This window comes from Thalassophryne amazonica, chromosome 20 (genome assembly GCF_902500255.1).
Source record: "Thalassophryne amazonica chromosome 20, fThaAma1.1, whole genome shotgun sequence".
Taxonomy (NCBI): domain Eukaryota; kingdom Metazoa; phylum Chordata; class Actinopteri; order Batrachoidiformes; family Batrachoididae; genus Thalassophryne; species Thalassophryne amazonica.
The window spans coordinates 16,069,813-16,090,386 of record NC_047122.1 but is presented as its reverse complement, the minus strand read 5'-3'; the positions used below and the strand labels follow the sequence as shown (position 1 = coordinate 16,090,386).

Below are 20,574 nucleotides of genomic sequence, written 5' to 3'. Positions count from 1 at the left end.
GCTCTGTATGTACCACTCTGTATTTAATCATTAGTGATTGATCTCTGCTCCCCTCCCACAGCATGTCTTTTTCCTGGTTCTCTCCCTCAGCCCCAACCAGTCCCAGCAGAAGACTGCCCCTCCCTGAGCCTGGTTCTGCTGGCGGTTTCTTCCTGTTAAAAGGGAGTTTTTCCTTCCCACTGTCGCCAAGTGCTTGCTCACAGGGGGTCGTTTTGACCGTTGGGGTTTTTCCGTAATTATTGTATGGCTTTGCCTTACAATATAAAGCGCCTTGGGGCGACTGTTTGTTGTGATTTGGCGCTATATAAATAAAATTGATTTGATTTGAAGTGTCAAGCAACGTGAAGAAAAAAACCAAAACTGTGGAGTCACCTTATTTCTAGCTCCACTTTCACTACCGGTACGGTACCGTCTTGTTCTCACCATGTGTGCATGTTGACAACATTCATACTGAATTTATGAGATGATGAGATTAAATAAATGGTCAAGATTCCTTAAAAAATGAGGATATATGAATGCACTGAATAAGAATCATGCATACATGTGCTTTAAAAAAAATGATGTGGACAAACTCTGCGGTGATGTTCAGAAGATAGAAACACATTCAGCAGGTGAGAACTCTGAACTTTAATAGGCTGTTATTTTCCCAAAGGTATTTATTTTAGATCTTGAGCGTAACGTAGCTGCGTTTTATGTTCAAGCACAAAACGTGACTGAGGAGTAGAAAAAACAGGATGACTTCACAGTAAAATTACCTCTACAGTCATATTAAAAATACAAACTGCTGATTTTTGTTATTTTTTAGAGTTATTAGGCTGCAGCTATGTGTTTTATTTATTTTAAAGTAAGTTACCTCTTATTTTATTCTTACTATCAAAAAAAACAAACAAAACAAAACACGGGGAGTCAAATCAGCCTGTAGTGTTTTGTTTAGTTTATATCAAAGTTTGCCTGCATGTGTGCGTGTATTTTTCCTCCTTTATAAGAGTTTGGTGTTTACATTTGTTCTACAAAGTAAAAAAAACAAAACAATAAAATGTCAACACCTTTCTTTATAGCAGTTCCGCAATTTCATAAATGCAACAGAAACTACTACAAATCAGAAAAAGTTGGGACTATTATGTCAAATGAAGATAAAAATAAAAATGTTGCACTATTCCCAGTTTCTCAAACTCACACCCACAGAAGCCAAAAATCTTCCAGAGTTGTATCTTGGTGGCTTCCCTCACTTGTCTCCTTCCAGCATGGACATTTAGTTTTTGAGAACTGCCTACCTGACATAGATTTACCATAAAGTACCACAATGTTTGCATTTCTGAATGATTGATGTAAATGAAGTCTAAGAAATATTCAGTAACTTGAAAATGTTCATGTTTTCATCCCCTGACATTTCCCAAGAAAACTGACTGTAAAAATAAAAATGATTAATTAATTCTTACATTTAGAATAAACTGCCCTGTCCCAACCTTTTTTTTCTTGGAGTATGTTGGAGGCCTTAAATGTAGGAATGGATATATATTACCAAATAAAATAAAGCTGACCACACAAAACATGAAATAAGTTTGTTTCATACAGTCTGCGATAAACAGAAGTCAAAGAAAATCTCAGGATCATTATGGGACCCTCACCACCACATTTTTTGTATCATCCAAACCTTTCTGTAATACAATAAACAAAAAGAACTAACGGACCCCTACCCTGGGCAGAGGAGGTGTAGATGGTTTGAACAGTCTGACCTTGTCTGTTCATGGTCTTGAGGAATTGTTACATAACCACACAGCAGGTGCATGGCCTGAGAGTTTTTGCACAGCAGCTGTGTTCTACTGGTGTTTGCTACAATGTTTGGAGGCTGGCCTTAGGCATGGCCCCAGTATGGTATAACAGACAGGCACACGTAGACCATAAGTTCAGAACATACAGAGATTTCATGGTGCATCAACTGCATTGTCTGAACTCTGCTCCCCTTTGTTGGCAGTAAAGTAACATTTGTTGCACAGTACTTGTGATTCCTGCTGACGTTTCTTTATGGACAACTGGACACCTTTAAACTGAAGTACGTCTGAGGGCTGAGGATTTTGGTCCAAAAGTCTCCAAAGACGCGCCTGCACCTCACAATGCCGCTCCTTACCAAAGTAGATATCAGCCTGAGTGATGAGCCACGACTGGTTGTTGGGGTTGAAGGTGAGCGCGTAGGACACCAGTTCTTTGACTGTTACAGCCACGGCCTCCACATCCACAGCCTGAATGCTAGCAACACACAGCAGTACCGCCACAGCTTATTAAACCAGCACCAGAACAGCTTTAATTTTTTCAAAAATAAAACTGGTCTCACTTTGGGAGGGAAGAGGGCCAGATGGACAGATGCTCTGCTGTCACTTCATTCACAATGTCATCCTGGAAAAAAGAGAAAACGTAGTTAGATGCAGAGGTTAGTACCAACTTGGTGATGTGGCTGCAGCGTGGTCATACCCGCACGATGCTGTGGAGCCTCACAAACAGTGAGATCAGAGTCGTCAGCACCAGCGGCTCCTGTCAGATCCAAAAGAAAACCTGATTACATCATCAGCACCTCATCCAGTGAAGACAAAATGATTCTCCCACCGTGGACTTACACGAAGTTTCTTGATGAAAGTGATGAATTTGCTCCTAAATGTGACAAAGAAAAAAACAGAAATCACGATCATTCAAACAGTTTGGAGCTTGTCTTTAGTTTTTAAATAGCAATAATAATAATAATAATAATAATAATAATAAAACAACAACAACAACAGGATGTGCATGTGTGGAGTGTCAACACCAGACTTAAATAATTAAGTGTGAGCAGAGCAGGTTGACAGGCCAGGTGCACTGCAGGACCAGATTTTGGCAGCCCTGGATGGTGTATTTGTACAGCCAAAGAGCTTTACAACAGGCATGTGGTGTACTGGTCTCCCCCAGCATTTTCTAAAGGAACCTCCCTCAATTCACCACCAAGAAATGGCTTCAATCAGACAAGTTGTTCTTTAGTTATTGCGCGAAAACAAAAAATCAAGATGGAATCAGTAGCAGTCATACTGGCGCCCATTTTCAAAAGGAGCCTTCCTCTAGCCTCCCCGAGTTCACCACCAAGAAGTGTTTTATTGGTTATTGCACAGAAACAAAAGGTTTACAGAGGGAAATGTGGAATGGAAACACAGCGCCCCCTAACACTGTTGAGCAAGAGCATAAGAAAGTGAAGTGTTTGTGACAGGAGTGGGAGGAGTTTCCGGGTCAGAGGACCTGTGTGTACCTGTGCAAGATGCCCATGGTGGACTCTCTCTGTTTAATCAGACCCACTCGGCCGTCGCTGTTCCTCTTGTGCTGGACTGACACGCTGCAGATCTGAACCACCACGTCCCACAGCTCTTTGGCTGTGCGCCGGCTCTCTTTAGGACCAGGAAGCTCTTTGCAGGTGGACGCCAGCAGCTGACCCAGCTACCACAAAGAAAAGAGGTCAACTTTATGAATTTATATCATCACTTCAATCATTGCTATAACCTGCAACAAATCCACAAGGGATTCTTTTCAGCTCTCCTAAATGTCTGAAAGCGTGGTGACAAAAATAATTACTTCTCAGATTTTTTCCTAGTCTTAACACAAAGGCCATGAGGCCATCTTTAAACAAATTATTTTGCAGTCATTCTTTTGTGTATTAAAAATTGAATGTTTGAACAGTGGGACATGTCTGGACTTCCCACAGACAGTAAACATTTTGTTTGCATGTAATTTCTGAGGCCTGGTGTAAAACTGCAGAGTTCTCATGACATACACTCAACAAAAATATAAACGCAACACTTTTGGTTTTGCTCCCATTTTGTATGAGATGAACTCAAAGATCTAAAACTTTTTCCACATACACAATATCACCATTTCCCTCAAATATTGTTCACAAACCAGTCTAAATCTGTGATAGTGAGCACTTCTCCTTTGCTGAGATAATCCATCCCACCTCACAGGTGTGCCATATCAAGATGCTGATTAGACGCCATGATTAGTGCACAGGTGTGCCTTAGACTGTCCACAATAAAAGGCCACTCTGAAAGGTGCAGTTTTGTTTTATTGGGGGGGGGGTACCAGTCAGTATCTGGTGTGACCACCATTTGCCTCATGCAGTGCAACACATCTCCTTCGCATAGAGTTGATCAGGTTGTCAATTGTGGCCTGTGGAATGTTGGTCCACTCCTCTTCAATGGCTGTGTGAAGTTGCTGGATATTGGCAGGAACTGGTACACGCTGTCGTATACGCCGGTCCAGAGCATCGCAAACATGCTCAATGGGTGACATGTCCAGTGAGTATGCCGGCCATGCAAAAACTGGGACATTTTCAGCTTCCAAGAATTGTGTACAGATCCTTGCAACATGGGGCTGTGCATTATCCTGCTGCAACATGAGGTGATGTTCTTGGATTGGCACAACAATAGGCCTCAGGATCTCGTCACGGTATCTTTGTGCATTCAAAATGCCATCAATAAAATGCACCTGTGTTCTTCGTCCATAACAGATGCCTGCCCATACCGTAACCCCACCGCCACCATGGGCCACTCGATCCACAACATTGACATCAGAAAACCGCTCACCCACACGACGTCACACACGCTGTCTGCCATCTGCCCTGGACAGTATGAACCGGGATTCATCCGTGAAGAGAACACCTCTCCAACGTGCCAAACGCCAGCGAATGTGAGCATTTGCCCACTCAAGTCAGTCACGACGACGAACTGGAGTCAGGTCAAGACCCCAATGAGGACAACGAGCATGCAGATGAGCTTCCCTGAGACGGTTTCTGACAGTTTGTGCAGAAATTCTTTGGTTATGCAAACCGATTGTTTCAGCAGCTGTCCAAGTGGCTGGTCTCAGACGATCTTGGAGGTGAACATGCTGGATGTGGAGGTCCTGGGCTGGTGTGGTTACACGTGGTCTGCGGTTGTGAGGCTGGTTGGATGTACTGCCAAATTCTCTGAAATGCCTTTGGAGACGGCTTATGGTAGAGAAATGAACATTCAATACACAAGCAACAGCTCTGGTTGACATTCCTGCTGTCAGCATGCCAATTGCACGCTCCCTCAAATCTTGCAACATCTGTGGCATTGTGCTGTGTGATAAAACTGCACCTTTCATGGCCTTTTATTGTGGGCAGTCTAAGGCACACCTGTGCACTAATCATGGTGTCTAATCAGCATCTTGATATGGCACACCTGTGAGGTGGGATGGATTATCTCAGCAAAGGAGAAGTGCTCACTATCACAGATTTAGACTGGTTTGTGAACAATATTTGAGGGAAATGGTGATATTGTGTATGTGGAAAAAGTTTTAGATCTTTGAGTTCATCTCATACAAAATGGGAGCAAAACCAAAAGTGCTGCGTTTATATTTTTGTGGAGTGTATATATATATATATATATATATATATATAGTGGAACTGGCAATAGCTGAAAGAAGGAGCAACAATTTCTCATTTTGACAACGCATCAGTGTGCCACTATTTCTCCCTGTTCACACACATTGCCAATCACTCGTGCAGAAGCCGACACAAAAAAGCAGTATCTGAGACAGCTTGCTATATACATAGTAGGAATACACACGCTGGCAATTATCCACGCAGGTGCCATGACAGGAAACATTAATATGCAGACCTCGGCATGTTAACACCTGCAAAATAGAGGACACACTAGCAACTGGTGGTGACACTTTGGTATGTGCTAAACACATCAGGGCATTTTGCTACATATCAAACAGGAAACACACTCAGTATGGTGAATTATGTCCATTACAATGTTGAATGTCCGTCACTGTGTGTGTATATTATATATATACGCACGCACGCACAGAGTAAGGCAAATAAGGCCCCATTAAAAAAATAACAGTTTATCATCTTTGACAACAGAAAAACTATTTTTTCACAGTCACAGTGTTCACAGTAGCCAGTGTTTTACCTTGATGTATGGGTTGTTCATGACCAGTGAGGGTGGAACCTGAAGAGTCAGGTAGTCATTCTCCCTCCAGTTCAACATGAAGGCGACACACTCCTCCCCAACCACCTGACGCAGAGGCACATCTGGAACATCAGACACCGGAAAGCAAAAAACAAGGTGAGCATCGTTTTAACATAATTTCAGCACTAAACTGAAGGTTTAGGATACTCCCGGGGGAGTGCTGGCGTGCACAGACCATGAATTCTCATCTCCAGGTAACCTCTGACCCTGCTGACCAGGTCAGGGGGCGGTCGCTCCTTGCTGCCTTCGGCTGCCATTGTCTCATGGGCTCGGACCTCCAGCAGCAGCATCTCATTAAGCATCACCTGCCTGAGCTTTGGGGAGAACTCAGTGACCAGTTCCAGGCAGGTGGAGAAAAGCTGTCGTGCGTGATTAAAATCCTGAAACAGCAGCACGTGGCAGAGAACAGCAGGTCACAACAACAGTCTCAGCAGATTGAAAAACATCTCAGTGTAGTTTGCAATAATATATAGTTCTTTAATGCCATATGTGTATTAACAACCACCCACAGAGCTCTGCCACAGTTAACCTTTGACCTTTTTTTTTCCCCATGCAGAGTTTGTGGTCTTACTTTTACTGAGATGCAGTGGAGCCCTTTGGCCATCAGAATGTACACCAAGTCCTTAGTCAGGTTGTCTTTAATGCCGAGGATCACGTTTATGTAATCTGGTGGAACCTCCCACTGCATGAAAAAAGAAAAAGATAAAAAGATGATTTCACAACAATTTATAGTGAAGGCTACAGCAAACAACTGTTAGGTTATTTGTTAAACTCTTGATTAGTTTTACAGTTAATCACTTCATTTTCTATGTCAGAAAATACTCTAATTGTTTCTCGGAGGCAGCTTCACATTTGATTAAAAAAATAAATAAAAAATACAGGCGTCGTTCGTGTCGAACAGTCACAATTGTTTTCCAGTAGTTCAGAGTGGATTTGAGCTACGAACAACAATTTGTGGCTTGAACTGGTTAAAATCCCATTTTAAAAGGAATTTATAATACAGTTTATACCTGTCAACTGTTACGCTGTTCCCAAGGGTCTGTAGTTGGAAAATGATCATTTTTGATCATTTGACCATTATTTATACCCACAGCGAGGCCACAATCAGAAATTACCTTTTTTTTTTTTCCATCAACTTCAGTCAAACCCATTTAAAGATGTCGTGACTCACTTTTCTGTTGATTAAATTCGCTACTGGACTATAGTCTGTTATTGTGGCCATGAAAAGAGAATAGTTTGCCGTTTCACACCCCAGGGTTTTTTTTTTTCCTTCCTCATGATGTTCCGTGGGACAGTGCACGAAGGTTCTCTGGTGTGGATCGTTGCGCAGCTATGGGAAAAGGTCTAGGGGTAAAAGTTCTCGTACAGCCACTCAAGGTCTCCTGCAGTGTGCTGCATACAGGATAGGGGAAACCAGGGCTAGCTTCCCTCTGAAGATTTTTAAATTTATAACCCTCTGAAACACTATTGCTTGAATTTTGCGCACCAAATTTTGTGAAGCAAAGCCATAGTTTTGTTTTTTAATCTTTGTTACAGTCTTACTTTAAAGCCAAAAGAAACAAAGCATCAGGCCAAAACACAGAACAGTGTAGGATTTATTTACTGGTGATGACTTTTAGAGCTCTGCACGATCAAATGTCGATTGGTAGGAATGACTTCATAATGAAGTCACACAGATGTATGATTACTGACAGACAGATGTATATTTACACTCAACAAAAATATAAACGCAACACTTTTGGTTTTCCTCCCATTTTGTATGAGATGAACTCAAAGATCTAAAACTTTTTCCACATACACAATATCACCATTTCCCTCAAATATTGTTCACAAACCAGTCTAAATCTGTGATAGTGAGCACTTCTCCTTTGCTGAGATAATCCATCCCACCTCACAGGTGTGCCATATCAAGATGCTGATTAGACACCATGATTAGTGCACAGGTGTGTCTTAGACTGTCCACAATAAAAGGCCACTCTGAAAGGTGCAGTTTTATCACACAGCACAATGCCACAGATGTCGCAAGATTTGAGGGAGCGTGCAACTGGCATGCTGACAGCAGGAATGTCAACCAGAACTGTTGCTCGTGTATTGAATTTTCATTTCTCTACCATAAGCAGTCTCCAAAGGCGTTTTAGAGAATTTGGCAGTACATCCAACCAGCCTCACAACCGCAGACCACGTGTAACCACATCAGCCCAGGACCTCCACATCCAGCATGTTCAGCTCCAAGATTGTCTGAGACCAGCCACTCGGACAGCTGCTGAAACAATCAGTTTGCATAACCAAAGAATTTCTGCACAAACTGTCAGAAACCGTCTCAGGGAAGCTCATCTGCATGCTCGTCGTCCTCATCGGGGTCTCGACCTGACTCCAGTTCGTCGTCGTAACTGACTTGAGTGGGTAAATGCTCACATTCGCTGGCGTTTGGCACGCTGGAGAGGTGTTCTCTTCACGGATGAATCCCGGTTCACACTGTTCAGGGCAGATGGCAGACAGCGTGTGTGGCGTCGTGTGGGTGAGCGGTTTTCTGATGTCAATGTTGTGGATCGAGTGGCCCATGGTGGCGGTGGGGTTATGGTATGGGCAGGAATCTGTTATGGACGAAGAACACAGGTGCATTTTATTGATGGCATTTTGAATGCACAGAGATACCGTGACGAGATCCTGAGGCCCATTGTTGTGCCATACATCCAAGAACATCACCTCATGTTGCAGCAGGATAATGCACAGCCCCATGTTGCAAGGATCTGTACATAATTCTTGGAAGCTGAAAATGTCCCAGTTCTTGCATGGCCGGCATACTCACCGGACATGTCACCCATTGAGCATGTTTGGGATGCTCTGGACTGGCGTATACGACAGCGTGTACCAGTTCCTGCCAATATCCAGCAACTTCGCACAGCCATTGAAGAGGAGTGGACCAACATTCCACAGGCCACAATTGACAACCTGATCAACTCTATGCAAAGGAGATGTGTTGCACTGCATGAGGCAAATGGTGGTCACACCAGATACTGACTGGTATCCCCCTCAATAAAACAAAACTGCACCTTTCAGAGTGGCCTTTTATTGTGGGCAGTCTAAGGCACACCTGTGCACTAATCATGGTGTCTAATCAGCATCTTGGTATGGCACACCTGTGAAGTGGGATGGATTATCTCAGCAAAGGAGAAGTGCTCACTATCACAGATTTAGACTGGTTTGTGAACAATATTTGAGGGAAATGGTGATATTGTGTATGTGGAAAAAGTTTTAGATCTTTGAGTTCATCTCATACAAAATGGGAGCAAAACCAAAAGTGTTGCATTTATATTTTTGTTGAGTGTACATTTATATCACGGTGTGTACAGTGTGTGACTCAGCCCTCTGATGTATTATTAATTTTTTTAACAGTATTAGTACTGACCACAGACTGTATATACACTGGATAAAGGTTGTGTGACATCACCGGTTATTTTTCTATGTATCTTTTGATGAATCGGCCAGAGAGAACGGTGAATCTTTGACATTCACCGTTCTCCCAGACTCACCCAGTGTTTGTGCAGTGCTGCATTATATACACATAGCTTAGTGCACTGTGCCCGTGTCAGTTCAGTGATTAAACAAAATGGTGGTATATTCTCAGTTGTTGTTACTCTCTGTATAAAGGGACTCTACTGTTGAGGGTTCCAACCCCACTGATTCACAATGAACTTATTAATGCACAAAGGGGTGGAGTGTGGGTGGCTCAGCCTGTGATTAAATGCCTGAACATGCCCCCCTCACTCCAGAGTCCAAAGCACAGGCTAACCTCGATTCGGGTGTTTATTAATTCGCCATTTTGGGGACTATACGGTGGTTCTCCTAATGGTTTACTTTGGTGTGGACAGGAAAATTTAGCTGTGTATTTCCTCAGTAACTGTGCATTAAGTGGACCTACTGACAGCTGCTAAAAGTGCTAACATCGTTAGCATGTAACATTAAATAAAAGAAGAGATTCACTCAGCATGAATATTGCAAGAGGGTCTTAGATGATCCGTTAGGACATTTCATCACGGTGTTTGTCATAAATTACTCCAAACAGACACAGCAACAACACAATAGCGAAGGACTCCGTTACGGTCAGAGGCTGCAAGACCCAAAGTCGCTGTCATTCAAAGCAACCACACCCACAATTATATTAATTAAAATGTCTTAAACTAAGAAGTCAGAAAAAAATCCCCCCCCCCGTACAGTTGTTACAGGAGGAAACTATCTATAGAGACCAAAACTGTTTTTTGTACCAGCCTGTAAATATGTTTATTTCTGCTCTAAAATTAGACAATTTAACACAGGCTTCTGTGGGAATGTGCTCCAGCCTCAAGCAGCCAGTCAATGATCTGAACTTCCGGGTTGTGGTCAAAATACGGGCTCGAGTGTTGCTGCTTGATAATGACATCCAAACTGAAGTTTTAATTTTTATAGTTTTATTTTTCTTCCATCTGTTTGTTGACCTCACACCTTACTGTTGACTCTCCAGAAAGGCCGTTCAGCCATGCCGTGGAGTTCGATCAGGATCTGCCTGATCCGGCGTGGCTCCAGCGAGAGGATGAGCTGCTGCTCCAGCTGCCCGATGTTCACGCTAGCTGACGCTGTTAAGACACACACACCAAGAATTATCAAGTCAAGGCTTCAACAGACCAGCTGGATTCTGACGGTGGTGGGACATGAACTGTGGCTAAAACTCCACCTGGAATATCATAGAAGGAAGGGAGAGGTTTGGCACTGAGGTTGATGGTGGCCGATCTCTTCCTCATCTGCTCCACCAGGACCTTCTTCTCCTCCTCCTCCAGCAGCTCCATAAAGAGCTTATGAGAGGAGAGCATGAACACCAGAGACAGATCTTCCAACCTTTCACACAGAGTCCTGCACCACAAGAGCGCCACACCACTTACATACAAGCCTCCGTATGAGGAAAAAGGTCAACACATGAAGGGCGGCATTAAGACGCCATCCTAAGAACAAACTCACTTTATGAACAGGGCCATGTTTTTTCTGGATGGAGAATCCAGTGATCGTGTGCACACCTGCAGGACAAAGCAGGATGAAACATTCTAGAACAAACCTCAGTGTGAGCGATCTTCATTATTACTAAAGGAGCATCAAGACGGATTTATTCCTTAAATTTAACTGCTACGTAACAAACATCAGAAATCAAAGCTGGACATAGCAGCAACAGGACTTCACGCATGAATAAGAAACATGGTATCAGCTGACAGCTGCAGTAAAACACCAAGCTGCACATCCTGGGATCAGCAGCGAGTACCTCCAGAATGAAGTCCACTGTTGGTTTACTGGGCTTGAGGAGCAGCTGCTGGAAGCGCACACTGAGGACTTCTCCTTCCAGAGCATCTCGCACAGCATTGCAAACACACAGCTTGTGGCAGACGTCATCCAGACCAGTTTCCCTGCAGGTGGATAAAGACCAGATGACTGCAGACTGCAGTGGTGAGCAGCAGGAAACTACAAACAAGATTTTTATACTCCAGGGTCCCTCATTGTGTGGAAAATGTTCTAAACGCTGTCGTACAAACAAAATTTAGTTTGGATGCAAGCACAAAAAAAAATTGTCACGTCTTAAAGCTTGTGCATGTTCAAGGTCAACTGCATTCAGAAACGCCCTCAGTGAAACATAAATGGTAACAAAATATCAGTCTGTCTGTGTTCCTCACCAGAATAAGAGAACAAGAGCACGGAGGAAAATAATCTTCTGTGAAAGAGCTCGAGGTGCTTGTGTGGGGACAACAAAAATAAATGCAGCGAGCGGCAACACTAGGTGGTGACGACGAGTCCACCACCCAACCATTTACACCTGGTGTTACATGTTGCTTCTTAAATTTTGCCATCACAATCATTTATGGACATAATTTTAACAAGCTTTAAGAAGCTCACCACAAGAATCGCCATGATAAAATAACAAAAATAATCTAAGTGCACTTTTTAGGAATTCCTGAGATGGAGTACTGTGCAAAAACTTTAGGCATCCTGCAATTCTAATGAAAACGTTTTCCCCCTTCACCTGTGCTTCCAAAAAAAAAATTAAGATTTCTGAACATTCTTATTCCAACAAAATTAAACACAAAACATATATTTAAAAAATTAAAGGAAGCTGTTTTATTCAGGTGTCAAACACATTTACTTATTTTCATGGATGTTAATTGTAAGATAAAAAGGTGTTGAGTTGGATTTTGCTGCATATGCAGCAGTTTTTTTTTTTTAAATAAATGATGAACTCTACAGCAGGTTTACTGTGTGCCAATTGATGTGGAATTAAAGGTCTTCTCACCCTTGCTGCACTTTGTAAACAATCTCCCTGAGAACGGAACGTCTGAAGTGGTTCGGCAAACTGCGAGACACGTTGTCTTTGATGAAAGCTTCAATTACAGCCTGTAAAAAACACAATGAAACACTAAAATACACAACAAACAGCGCTGCAACCTTCACATGCCAACTCTCTGATTTCAGAGGTGATGAGAGCTGGACGTGTCTGTGCTGCAGACTCCGCTCTCACCTGGTAGTTGTGCGACCGAATTAAAGCATTGATCTGTTCGTAAGGTGAGATCAGGGGGTCAGAGAGGCCACAGTCTCCAGTCAAAGCTTTGCACGCATTCAAGTAACCGGCCAGACGCTTCTCATCCAGGTGAACGTGGACAGTCGAGTGCAGCTGAACCAGAAAAAGATATTTACCCCCTGACAAACTAAAACCAGACAGGCAATCAGGCAATGACCTATTTTACATCCTCAGATTAAAATCTGAGCATACCTTCTTTACCAGCTCGTTTGTCTGTCTGAAATGGACCTTAGACTTCTCGTACGCTGGCTGGTCAGTGCAGCCATGCTGGAAGAAAATGGCTCCCAAATCATAATGCACCTGAAACACAAAAACACAGGCCGTTAAATTCACAATGAAGCAGAAAGTGAAATGGTTTTCATTTCAAAATGAAACAAGATTTTCACAGAACTTTAGAAAGTAAGAACTTTAGAAGGCAAGAGCTTCAGAAAGAAACTTTGAGAGTAGGTGAGACTGTGGCAACATGAACAAACAGAAACTTCAGATGGTGTGATGGATTCAGCTTTAGGACACTTTAGACCAAAACCTCTGTACACACTTTGAGGAAATGTAAATAACAGAATTCTCAGAATACTGAAAATAACGAGGTCTCAGAGACGGACCAATGAACCCAAACACATTAAATGAAAGGAAAAACGTCTAGAATATTTGCAAGTGTACAATAGCACATGAACGTCTTCAAAACTGTTTGACATTTGTCTATGCATGCGTCATTCACACTTTATTGTGCACATGATAAATTGAGAAGTATTTGTTTGACTCTCACTGGATTTGAACAAGAGATCATAAATGTTTGTCCTGGATAACTTCAAACAAGACTACTATCAAATCTCTGGAAAATGACTAGCAGGAAATTCTCAGCACAAATGGGAGGTTTTTTTTTTTAATCAGAAAAGAAAATACAGCACACAAATACAAAATTCTCAGAATAGAGACAAACAGAGATAAGAAATCTGTCATTTTGACAATAAGAATCATAGCTGAAACAGAAATAATGGTCATAGTTATACTGTCTAAATATTATGCATCTTGTCTCAAATAAATACAAACCACATTTTCTAGCTTTTAAGGTATTTACATATTTTAAAAAGTAAACAAAGCAAAATAAATACATAATTAACTAAATAAACAAATAAATTAAAAAAATATACACAGAAAAAAACTGATTAAATATATATAAAGAAATAAAAAAATACATAGAAAATAAAAAAGAAAAAGGGGAGAGGGGCACCAGTCACAAGACAACGTCTTGTTATTTCTGTTGGTAAACTTGCAAATGCTAAGTTTCCCTTTAAGATATCAAAGCAAAATCCTAAATTGCTCTGAATGTCAAAGCAAAAGCTACACTCGCATGAGCTGATAAGCATTTTGTACATTCATCGGTTGGACCTCAACAATATTTGAGCTGCTTAAACCTCTGCATAATTACGACAAAAATGTTAAATTCATTAAAAAAGAAACAAAATAAAGATACATTTTAATGTAGAATTTGTTTCCCTCTGGAATACCTGCATGATGTAAGTAAGTAATGTTTATTTATATAGCACCTTTCACAGACAAGGAAAGTCACAAGGTGCTTCACAAAAGATACATAAATAAAAATTCTGAGAATAAAAGACAATGTACATCACAATAAAATAACTCTAAGACACACACAGTGGTCATAAAACAGCCCTTTCGCTACTAAGGAATGAATGCCTGGAGAAACAGAAGGGTTTTAAGTTTGCTCTTAAAAACATCGACAGAGTCCAGCGAACGAAGAGACAAAGGGAGATCATTCCAGAGCCTTGGGGCAACGGCCTGGAAAGAGCGATTTCCTCAGGTCTTAAAGTGGGTCCGACGGACCCTCAGAAGGTTCTGTTCCACTGACCTCAGGCTCCGAGCGGGAGCGTAGGGACATAACAGGTCTCTAATGTAGGAGGGAGCCTGGCCATGCAAAGCTCTAAAAGTCAACACTAGGATCTTAAAATGGAAACGCAACGACACTGGAAGCCAATGAAGAGACTTTAAAACAGGAGAGATATGAGTCCTTCTGCTTGAGCAAGACAGCTGCCTTGCTGCAGAATTTTGGACCTGCTGCAGACGGGACAGCTCCTTCTTGTTCAGACAGGAAAACAAACTGTTGCAGTAGTCCAAACAAGAAGATACAAAGGCATGAAGAATCAACTCAAGATCATCTTTTGAAACAACTGATCTGAGTTTGAATGGTCAGATTAAATCTTTTAACTCACTGACTGTTAGCATTAGCATCAATCACCAATATGAGGATAAAATGTGAAACTGAACCCTGAACACTGAGTAGGTATAATGTTTGTCATGTCTAAATTAATAATACGCAGGTATATAGGTTTATGTCACAGCTGTAGAACATAGTACCAACCCTGTAGTTATTTGCAAACAGGAACATGACTGTTCTGGGTGTCACATGTTACAGATTTTGTCTCCACATTTCTTAAAAACATAATAAAAATTGTGTACTGGTACATCGATATTATACAACCCCAATTCCAATGAAGTTGGGACGTTGTGTAAAATGTAAATAAAAACAGAATACAATGATTTGCAAATCCTCTTCAACCTATATTCAGTTGAATACACCACAAAGACAAGATATTTAATGCTCAAACTGACAGACTTTTTTGTTTTTGTGCAAATATTTGCTCATTTTGAAATGGATGCCTGCAACACATTTCAAAAAAGTTGGGACAGGGGCAACAAAAAACTGGGAAAGCTGATGAATGCTCAAAGAACACCTGTTTGGAAACAGGTGAGTGTCATGATTGGGTATAAAAGGAGCATCCCCAAAAGGCTCAGCCATTCACAACCAAAGATGGGGCAACGATCACCACTTTGTGAACAACTGGGTGAAAAAATAGTCCAACAGTTTAAGAACAATGTTTCTCAACGATCAATTGCAAGGAATTTAGGGATTCCATCATCTACAGTCCATAATATAATCAGACGATTCAGAGAATCTGGAGAACTTTCTACACGTAAGCGGCAAGGCCGAAAACCAACATTGAATGCCCGTGATCTACAAGTGCAAGTTAAAACTCTACCATGCAAAGCGAAAGCCACACATCAACAACATCCAGAAACACCGCCGCCTTCTCTGGGCCCGAGCTCATTTGAAACAGACAGACGCAAAGTGGAAAAGTGTGCTGTGGTCTGATGAGTCCAGGTTTCAAATTGTTTTTGGAAATCATGGACGTCATGTCCTCTGGACATAAGAGCAAAAAGACCATCCAGACTGTTACCAGTGCTAAATTCAAAAGCCAGCATCTGTGACGGTATGGGGGTGTGTTAGTGCCCATGGCATGGGCAACTTACACATCTGTGATGGCACCATCAATGCTGAAAGGTGCATCCAGGTTTTGGAGCAACACACGTTGCCATCCAAGCAACGTCTCTTTCAGGGACGTCCCTGCTTATTTCAGCAAGACAATGCCAAGCCACATTCTGCACATGTTACAACAGCGTGGCTTTGTAGTAAAAGAGTGCGGGTACTAGACTGGCCTTCCTGCAGTCCAGACCTGTCGCCCATTGAAAATGTGTGGCACATTATGAAGCACAAAATATGACAACAGAATCCCCGGACTGTTGAACAACTGAAGTCGTACATCAAGCAAGAATGGGAAAGAATTCCACCTACTAAGCTTCAACAATTAGTGTCCTCAGTTCCCAAATGTTTATTGAGTGTTGTTAGAAGGAAAGGTGATGTAACACAGTGGTAAACATACCTCTGTCCCAGCTTTTTTGAAACGTGTTGCAGGCATCCATTTCAAAATGAGCAAATATTTGCACAAAAACAATAATGTTTATCAGTTTGAACCTTAAATATCTTGTCTTTGTGGTGTATTCAACTGAATATAGATTGAAGAGGATTTGCAAATCATTGTGTTCTGTTTTATTGACATTTTACACAACGTCCCAACTTCATTGGAAGTGGGATTGTAATAACCAAGTAGCCTCTGTGTGCGTGTGTATGGCTTTGAGAGCTGACTTTTGCCATTTGTTATGCATATGTATTTTGGGCAGTGGTGGGGATAGTTCAGCTAATCCGATAACATATAATTATCAAAGCTAATGTTTTTGCTAGCGGATTAACTTTTCAGGTAAGTTTTAAAACCATCATCGGACCAATTTAGTTCCGATATTTGTTTTTGCTGGTAAAATGAGCAAAGTTTAACAGTCAAAAAAGTTTGTAAACCCTAAAATGAAACATTTAATCTATCTGTTGTGTGTTTATAGCAAACTGGCTGCCTGTTGCTTGCTGATGACATCATCATTAAGTGCAAAACGTGATTGACCGGTCAACACAGGGAGCATTGTGGGGAGTGTAGTTCAGGTTCACTTTGGACGTTACAGTGAATGAGTCCGCTCAACACACAAACAAAATGGACTAATTTTAACATTATTTTATTTCTTTGGATGTAATTTAATCGCCAAGACTCGGTGTGGGAGAGGAGCTCTCATGGCGCAGCTTTGTACAGAGGGAGGCACTTGTCTTCTTCACGTTTAGACACTGTTTTGGATTTTTTTTTTTTTTTAAAGGACGCTTTATGTGAATTATTTATTCAGATTAATCCCACTGAAGCTAACAGGTAAGAATTTATATTTCCTACATGTCTTTTAATCAATCGATGTACTTCAGTTGTTTAAGCCACAGAGTTCAAAGCATGTGAAAAAGGCAGCAGCTTTTTAGTTCGTAAATGACGGTGTATAATAATACTGAGATAAACCATGACTTCTAATACTGTGTTTTACTGCTTCTGAAAGATGATGACAGTGTTTGGGGTTATATTTTTCATTCATTCATTTTTTGTGCGTTCATATGTGTTTGTGATCCTTGAATTTACCCAGCAGTGAAAAGTGAAAGCAAAACTGGTTTATCAGAAGCCGACAGTGTAATCTGATGTGGCCGCGTCCGAATCAATACTAAATGTTATCGGTTATCTATAATACAGATACATTTTTTAGCAGTTTATCTGTTTAGCATCATAAAAGATAACTTTTCAGTTATTGGATTAATGGTTATCGAAGCTAACTTTTTGGATAGCTGTGCCCACCACTGATTTTGGGTCAAGAATGAACGCTGTGAAAACATAAAGTTGATAGGACAAATAATTTTGGAGAAATAAACAATTTTAGATAACCAATAAACAATGGACATTGTGCTGCAATGCACCATTGAAGTTTGGGGTTTTAAATGCTGTTATTGTGGTTCATGTTAGTTTAACAGCATTGTTAGTCCAAGCCATCCAAGCCAGCCACACTGATTTATTGTGTTTTTGTAGTTAAATTGGTTTTGTCAGTTTAGTTAAGTGTCATGTTGTTGTTACGATGAGTGAAAAGAGTATTGCTGTTGATGTCTTCCACCACCATCTGTGTGTGTATAAAAATTAAAAAGCACCTGCTTGCAGGAGAATGCAGAAAAACAAAAAGCTGGGGAGAGCTGGCATTTGCCGTTTGGTATGCTTATGCTTTTTGGGTCAAAGATGAACAGAACCAAAACAGAATGTTGATAAGATTAATATTTTTGGAGAAACTACGGACAAAAAAAAAAAGTTTAAAAAGGCGGGGAGTCAGGGGGGAGCTAAAAGGTTTTAGCCATGCTCATGCTCCACTGAAGCATTTACAAAAAAAAAAAAAAATCTAATGATATGGTGAGATGCTAAAGAGCTACATATACTTAATATGTATACGTCCGCGACATATACATACAGTATTAACAATAATAACAATAGTGTGTATATGATCACACAAACCTAAACAATTCATAAATACATTAAGACAATAAATTAACATAAAAAGTCATGCAATTAAAAAGGAAATAAAAGGTTTGAGTTCTTTAAAAAAACTGTTGCGGTCTAAGGTTCTAAAAACATTGTGGAATCACACGCAATTCCAACTCATTACAGAAACTTTGCGCAATTTATTACCACCCTTGAAAAATGTCGGCTACGTATTTTAGAAACACTACCCAATCTAGAGCCTGCGGATCCACAAGGGCAACATACTAGTTTTACTCTTTTCTCAAAGACAAAGTTCACCATCTGACCCTGAGGTTAAATGTGAGAGAAATGATTCTGTGCGGTTCACAGACCTGACAGTGCAGCTCATCGGCACTGATCCGAAGTCCTGCTGTGGAGGACTCGGTCTCTCCGTTCGCCGCGGTCTCAGCAGCCAGCAGGTCCAGAGTCCTCAAGGTGTGAACGTAGAAGTCCTTCTTCAGCCGCAGAGCTCCTTCCAGGATGCTGATGGAGTCATCCGCCTGCTCCTTCAGCTTCAGACATGATGTTAACTTTAGAAAAAAAACAGCAAACCAACAACCTCCTAACGGATAACATCAAAATTGGCTCAAACACTTACCACAGTCAGTATGTTCTCTGTCATTTCTTTCTCCTGCTGCACAGCATTTAACCTAAAATGAACCACAAGACAAAAGGAACAATTGAAAGTCCATATTTAAAATTGTTTCAGAGGCTTTGCTTCTGAGCAGAACCTACATGTTCATCTGATGGGGACCTGGTTTGGTTTGTTTCTCTGGGAAGCTGCTCAGCACAATAGCTCTGATGGCCCTGTGAGACACACATCACAAATTTAGTCAGACTAAATTATGTGTAAAACCATATTTGAACACTGAAATGAGCAAAGTGTTGACAATGAGAACATGCACGGGACGACAGACACCTGAGCTGATTAGAGCATTTGTTGCATGAGATTTGTGTCACTTTCTTGATGGATTTTTGGGCCCATTTTGCTGGTTGCTGTCACTCACCAGCGGTTGTAGATGATTACAGCCATAGCAGTGGTTGGAGGCAAAGTGGACAGGTCCAAATCTACGTGTTTCACCCCCGCTGGAACTTTGCTCACACACAGGAGCTCATTCAGCAACATATTCAACACAGGAATTGTCAGGCTGGCAGGGAAGAAGGATTTAACTTCATCATAATTGCAGAAGCAAAAATAACATCAAACCATGTAAAAACAACATAACGCACTCACCCTTTCTCAAGCACGTCCAGATCCCACTTCAGGTGGGCAGCAACCTTCAGCGCCAGTAGCTTCAGGGTATGGTTCCTGCGATTGTCGGCTGGAGGCTGCACTTGATTCTGCTCGTTCACAGAGGGCTTGGATGCCTGTTCCAGGAACTGGACAATCAGCTGCACTGGTGCTGGGTCTGCAAAAAACAGACACACAAACATCCCAGTTTGCTGTTAATGTTAAAGCCTACCTAAAATGATATTATACTGTAATAAAGCCATGCATTTTTTTTAGTGAATACAATCTCCTTCCGGTGAAAAAGTATTAGTAGGAAAGGAAACTGTGAGAAAAGCTAGAGACTTGTGAGAAAAATAAATAAATAAACCTGCAAACACTATGAAGTTCTTATTTTTATAGAAATATTTATTTCACAAGATTGAAGAATAGACAGTGGTGGGCACAGATAACCAAAAAATTAACTTTGATAACAGATAATCAGATAACTGAAAAGTTATCTTCGATAAAGTTAAAACAATAAACCACCCAAAAATGTATCGGATGTTACAGATAACCGATAAATTCCAGTATTGTCTCCGGTACACTTACAACTACTAACAAGCTGATTTTGAGTTTTAGCACCACAATCGCTTTTGGAAGCATCAAAAGCAACAACAGGCCCAAACAATGAGTCAGCACTTCTGTCTTTGAGTGTCCTGCCCCCTGCTGGAAGCTTCTATTTACTACATGGCTTTCAGCACAGAAGCAACTGAGAGGACCCACAAAGCTCAACTCTCTACCCAACCACAGCACTGCCGTCAGGCTGAGGTCTTGGAAAATAAAGCAGTGCTGAGTTATGGTTTGGTGTATAAATCAAATGAATACTGATAGAATAACTCCATTAATGTCAATTCTGTCATTTGTGCAAAGTTAAGATATAACATATATCTTTTAATGTTGAATAATGCACTAATTCTGAAGTTTTGT

The 20,574-nt window shown here is 41.2% G+C and overlaps 1 protein-coding gene across 3 annotated transcripts in view; it reads right to left on the bottom strand.

Moving 5' to 3' along the window:
• The window catches only part of ints8 (integrator complex subunit 8), a 50,248-nt gene that overhangs the window by 17,771 nt on the left and 11,903 nt on the right, over positions 1-20,574 (bottom strand). For all 3 annotated transcript variants that reach the window (XM_034160708.1, XM_034160706.1, XM_034160707.1), the window contains 20 exons: positions 19,612-19,786; positions 19,385-19,525; positions 19,113-19,184; positions 18,976-19,027; positions 18,710-18,889; positions 12,796-12,903; positions 12,544-12,696; positions 12,319-12,419; positions 11,299-11,440; positions 11,004-11,059; positions 10,723-10,898; positions 10,494-10,624; positions 6,583-6,693; positions 6,187-6,391; positions 5,952-6,073; positions 3,269-3,453; positions 2,613-2,646; positions 2,470-2,529; positions 2,333-2,394; positions 2,129-2,247 (listed from right to left, as the gene is read on the bottom strand). In XM_034160708.1, the coding sequence (XP_034016599.1) occupies positions 2,129-2,247; positions 2,333-2,394; positions 2,470-2,529; positions 2,613-2,646; positions 3,269-3,453; positions 5,952-6,073; positions 6,187-6,391; positions 6,583-6,693; positions 10,494-10,624; positions 10,723-10,898; positions 11,004-11,059; positions 11,299-11,440; positions 12,319-12,419; positions 12,544-12,696; positions 12,796-12,903; positions 18,710-18,889; positions 18,976-19,027; positions 19,113-19,184; positions 19,385-19,525; positions 19,612-19,786 (2,385 nt within the window). The remainder of the gene's footprint in view (positions 1-2,128; positions 2,248-2,332; positions 2,395-2,469; positions 2,530-2,612; positions 2,647-3,268; positions 3,454-5,951; positions 6,074-6,186; positions 6,392-6,582; positions 6,694-10,493; positions 10,625-10,722; positions 10,899-11,003; positions 11,060-11,298; positions 11,441-12,318; positions 12,420-12,543; positions 12,697-12,795; positions 12,904-18,709; positions 18,890-18,975; positions 19,028-19,112; positions 19,185-19,384; positions 19,526-19,611; positions 19,787-20,574) is intronic.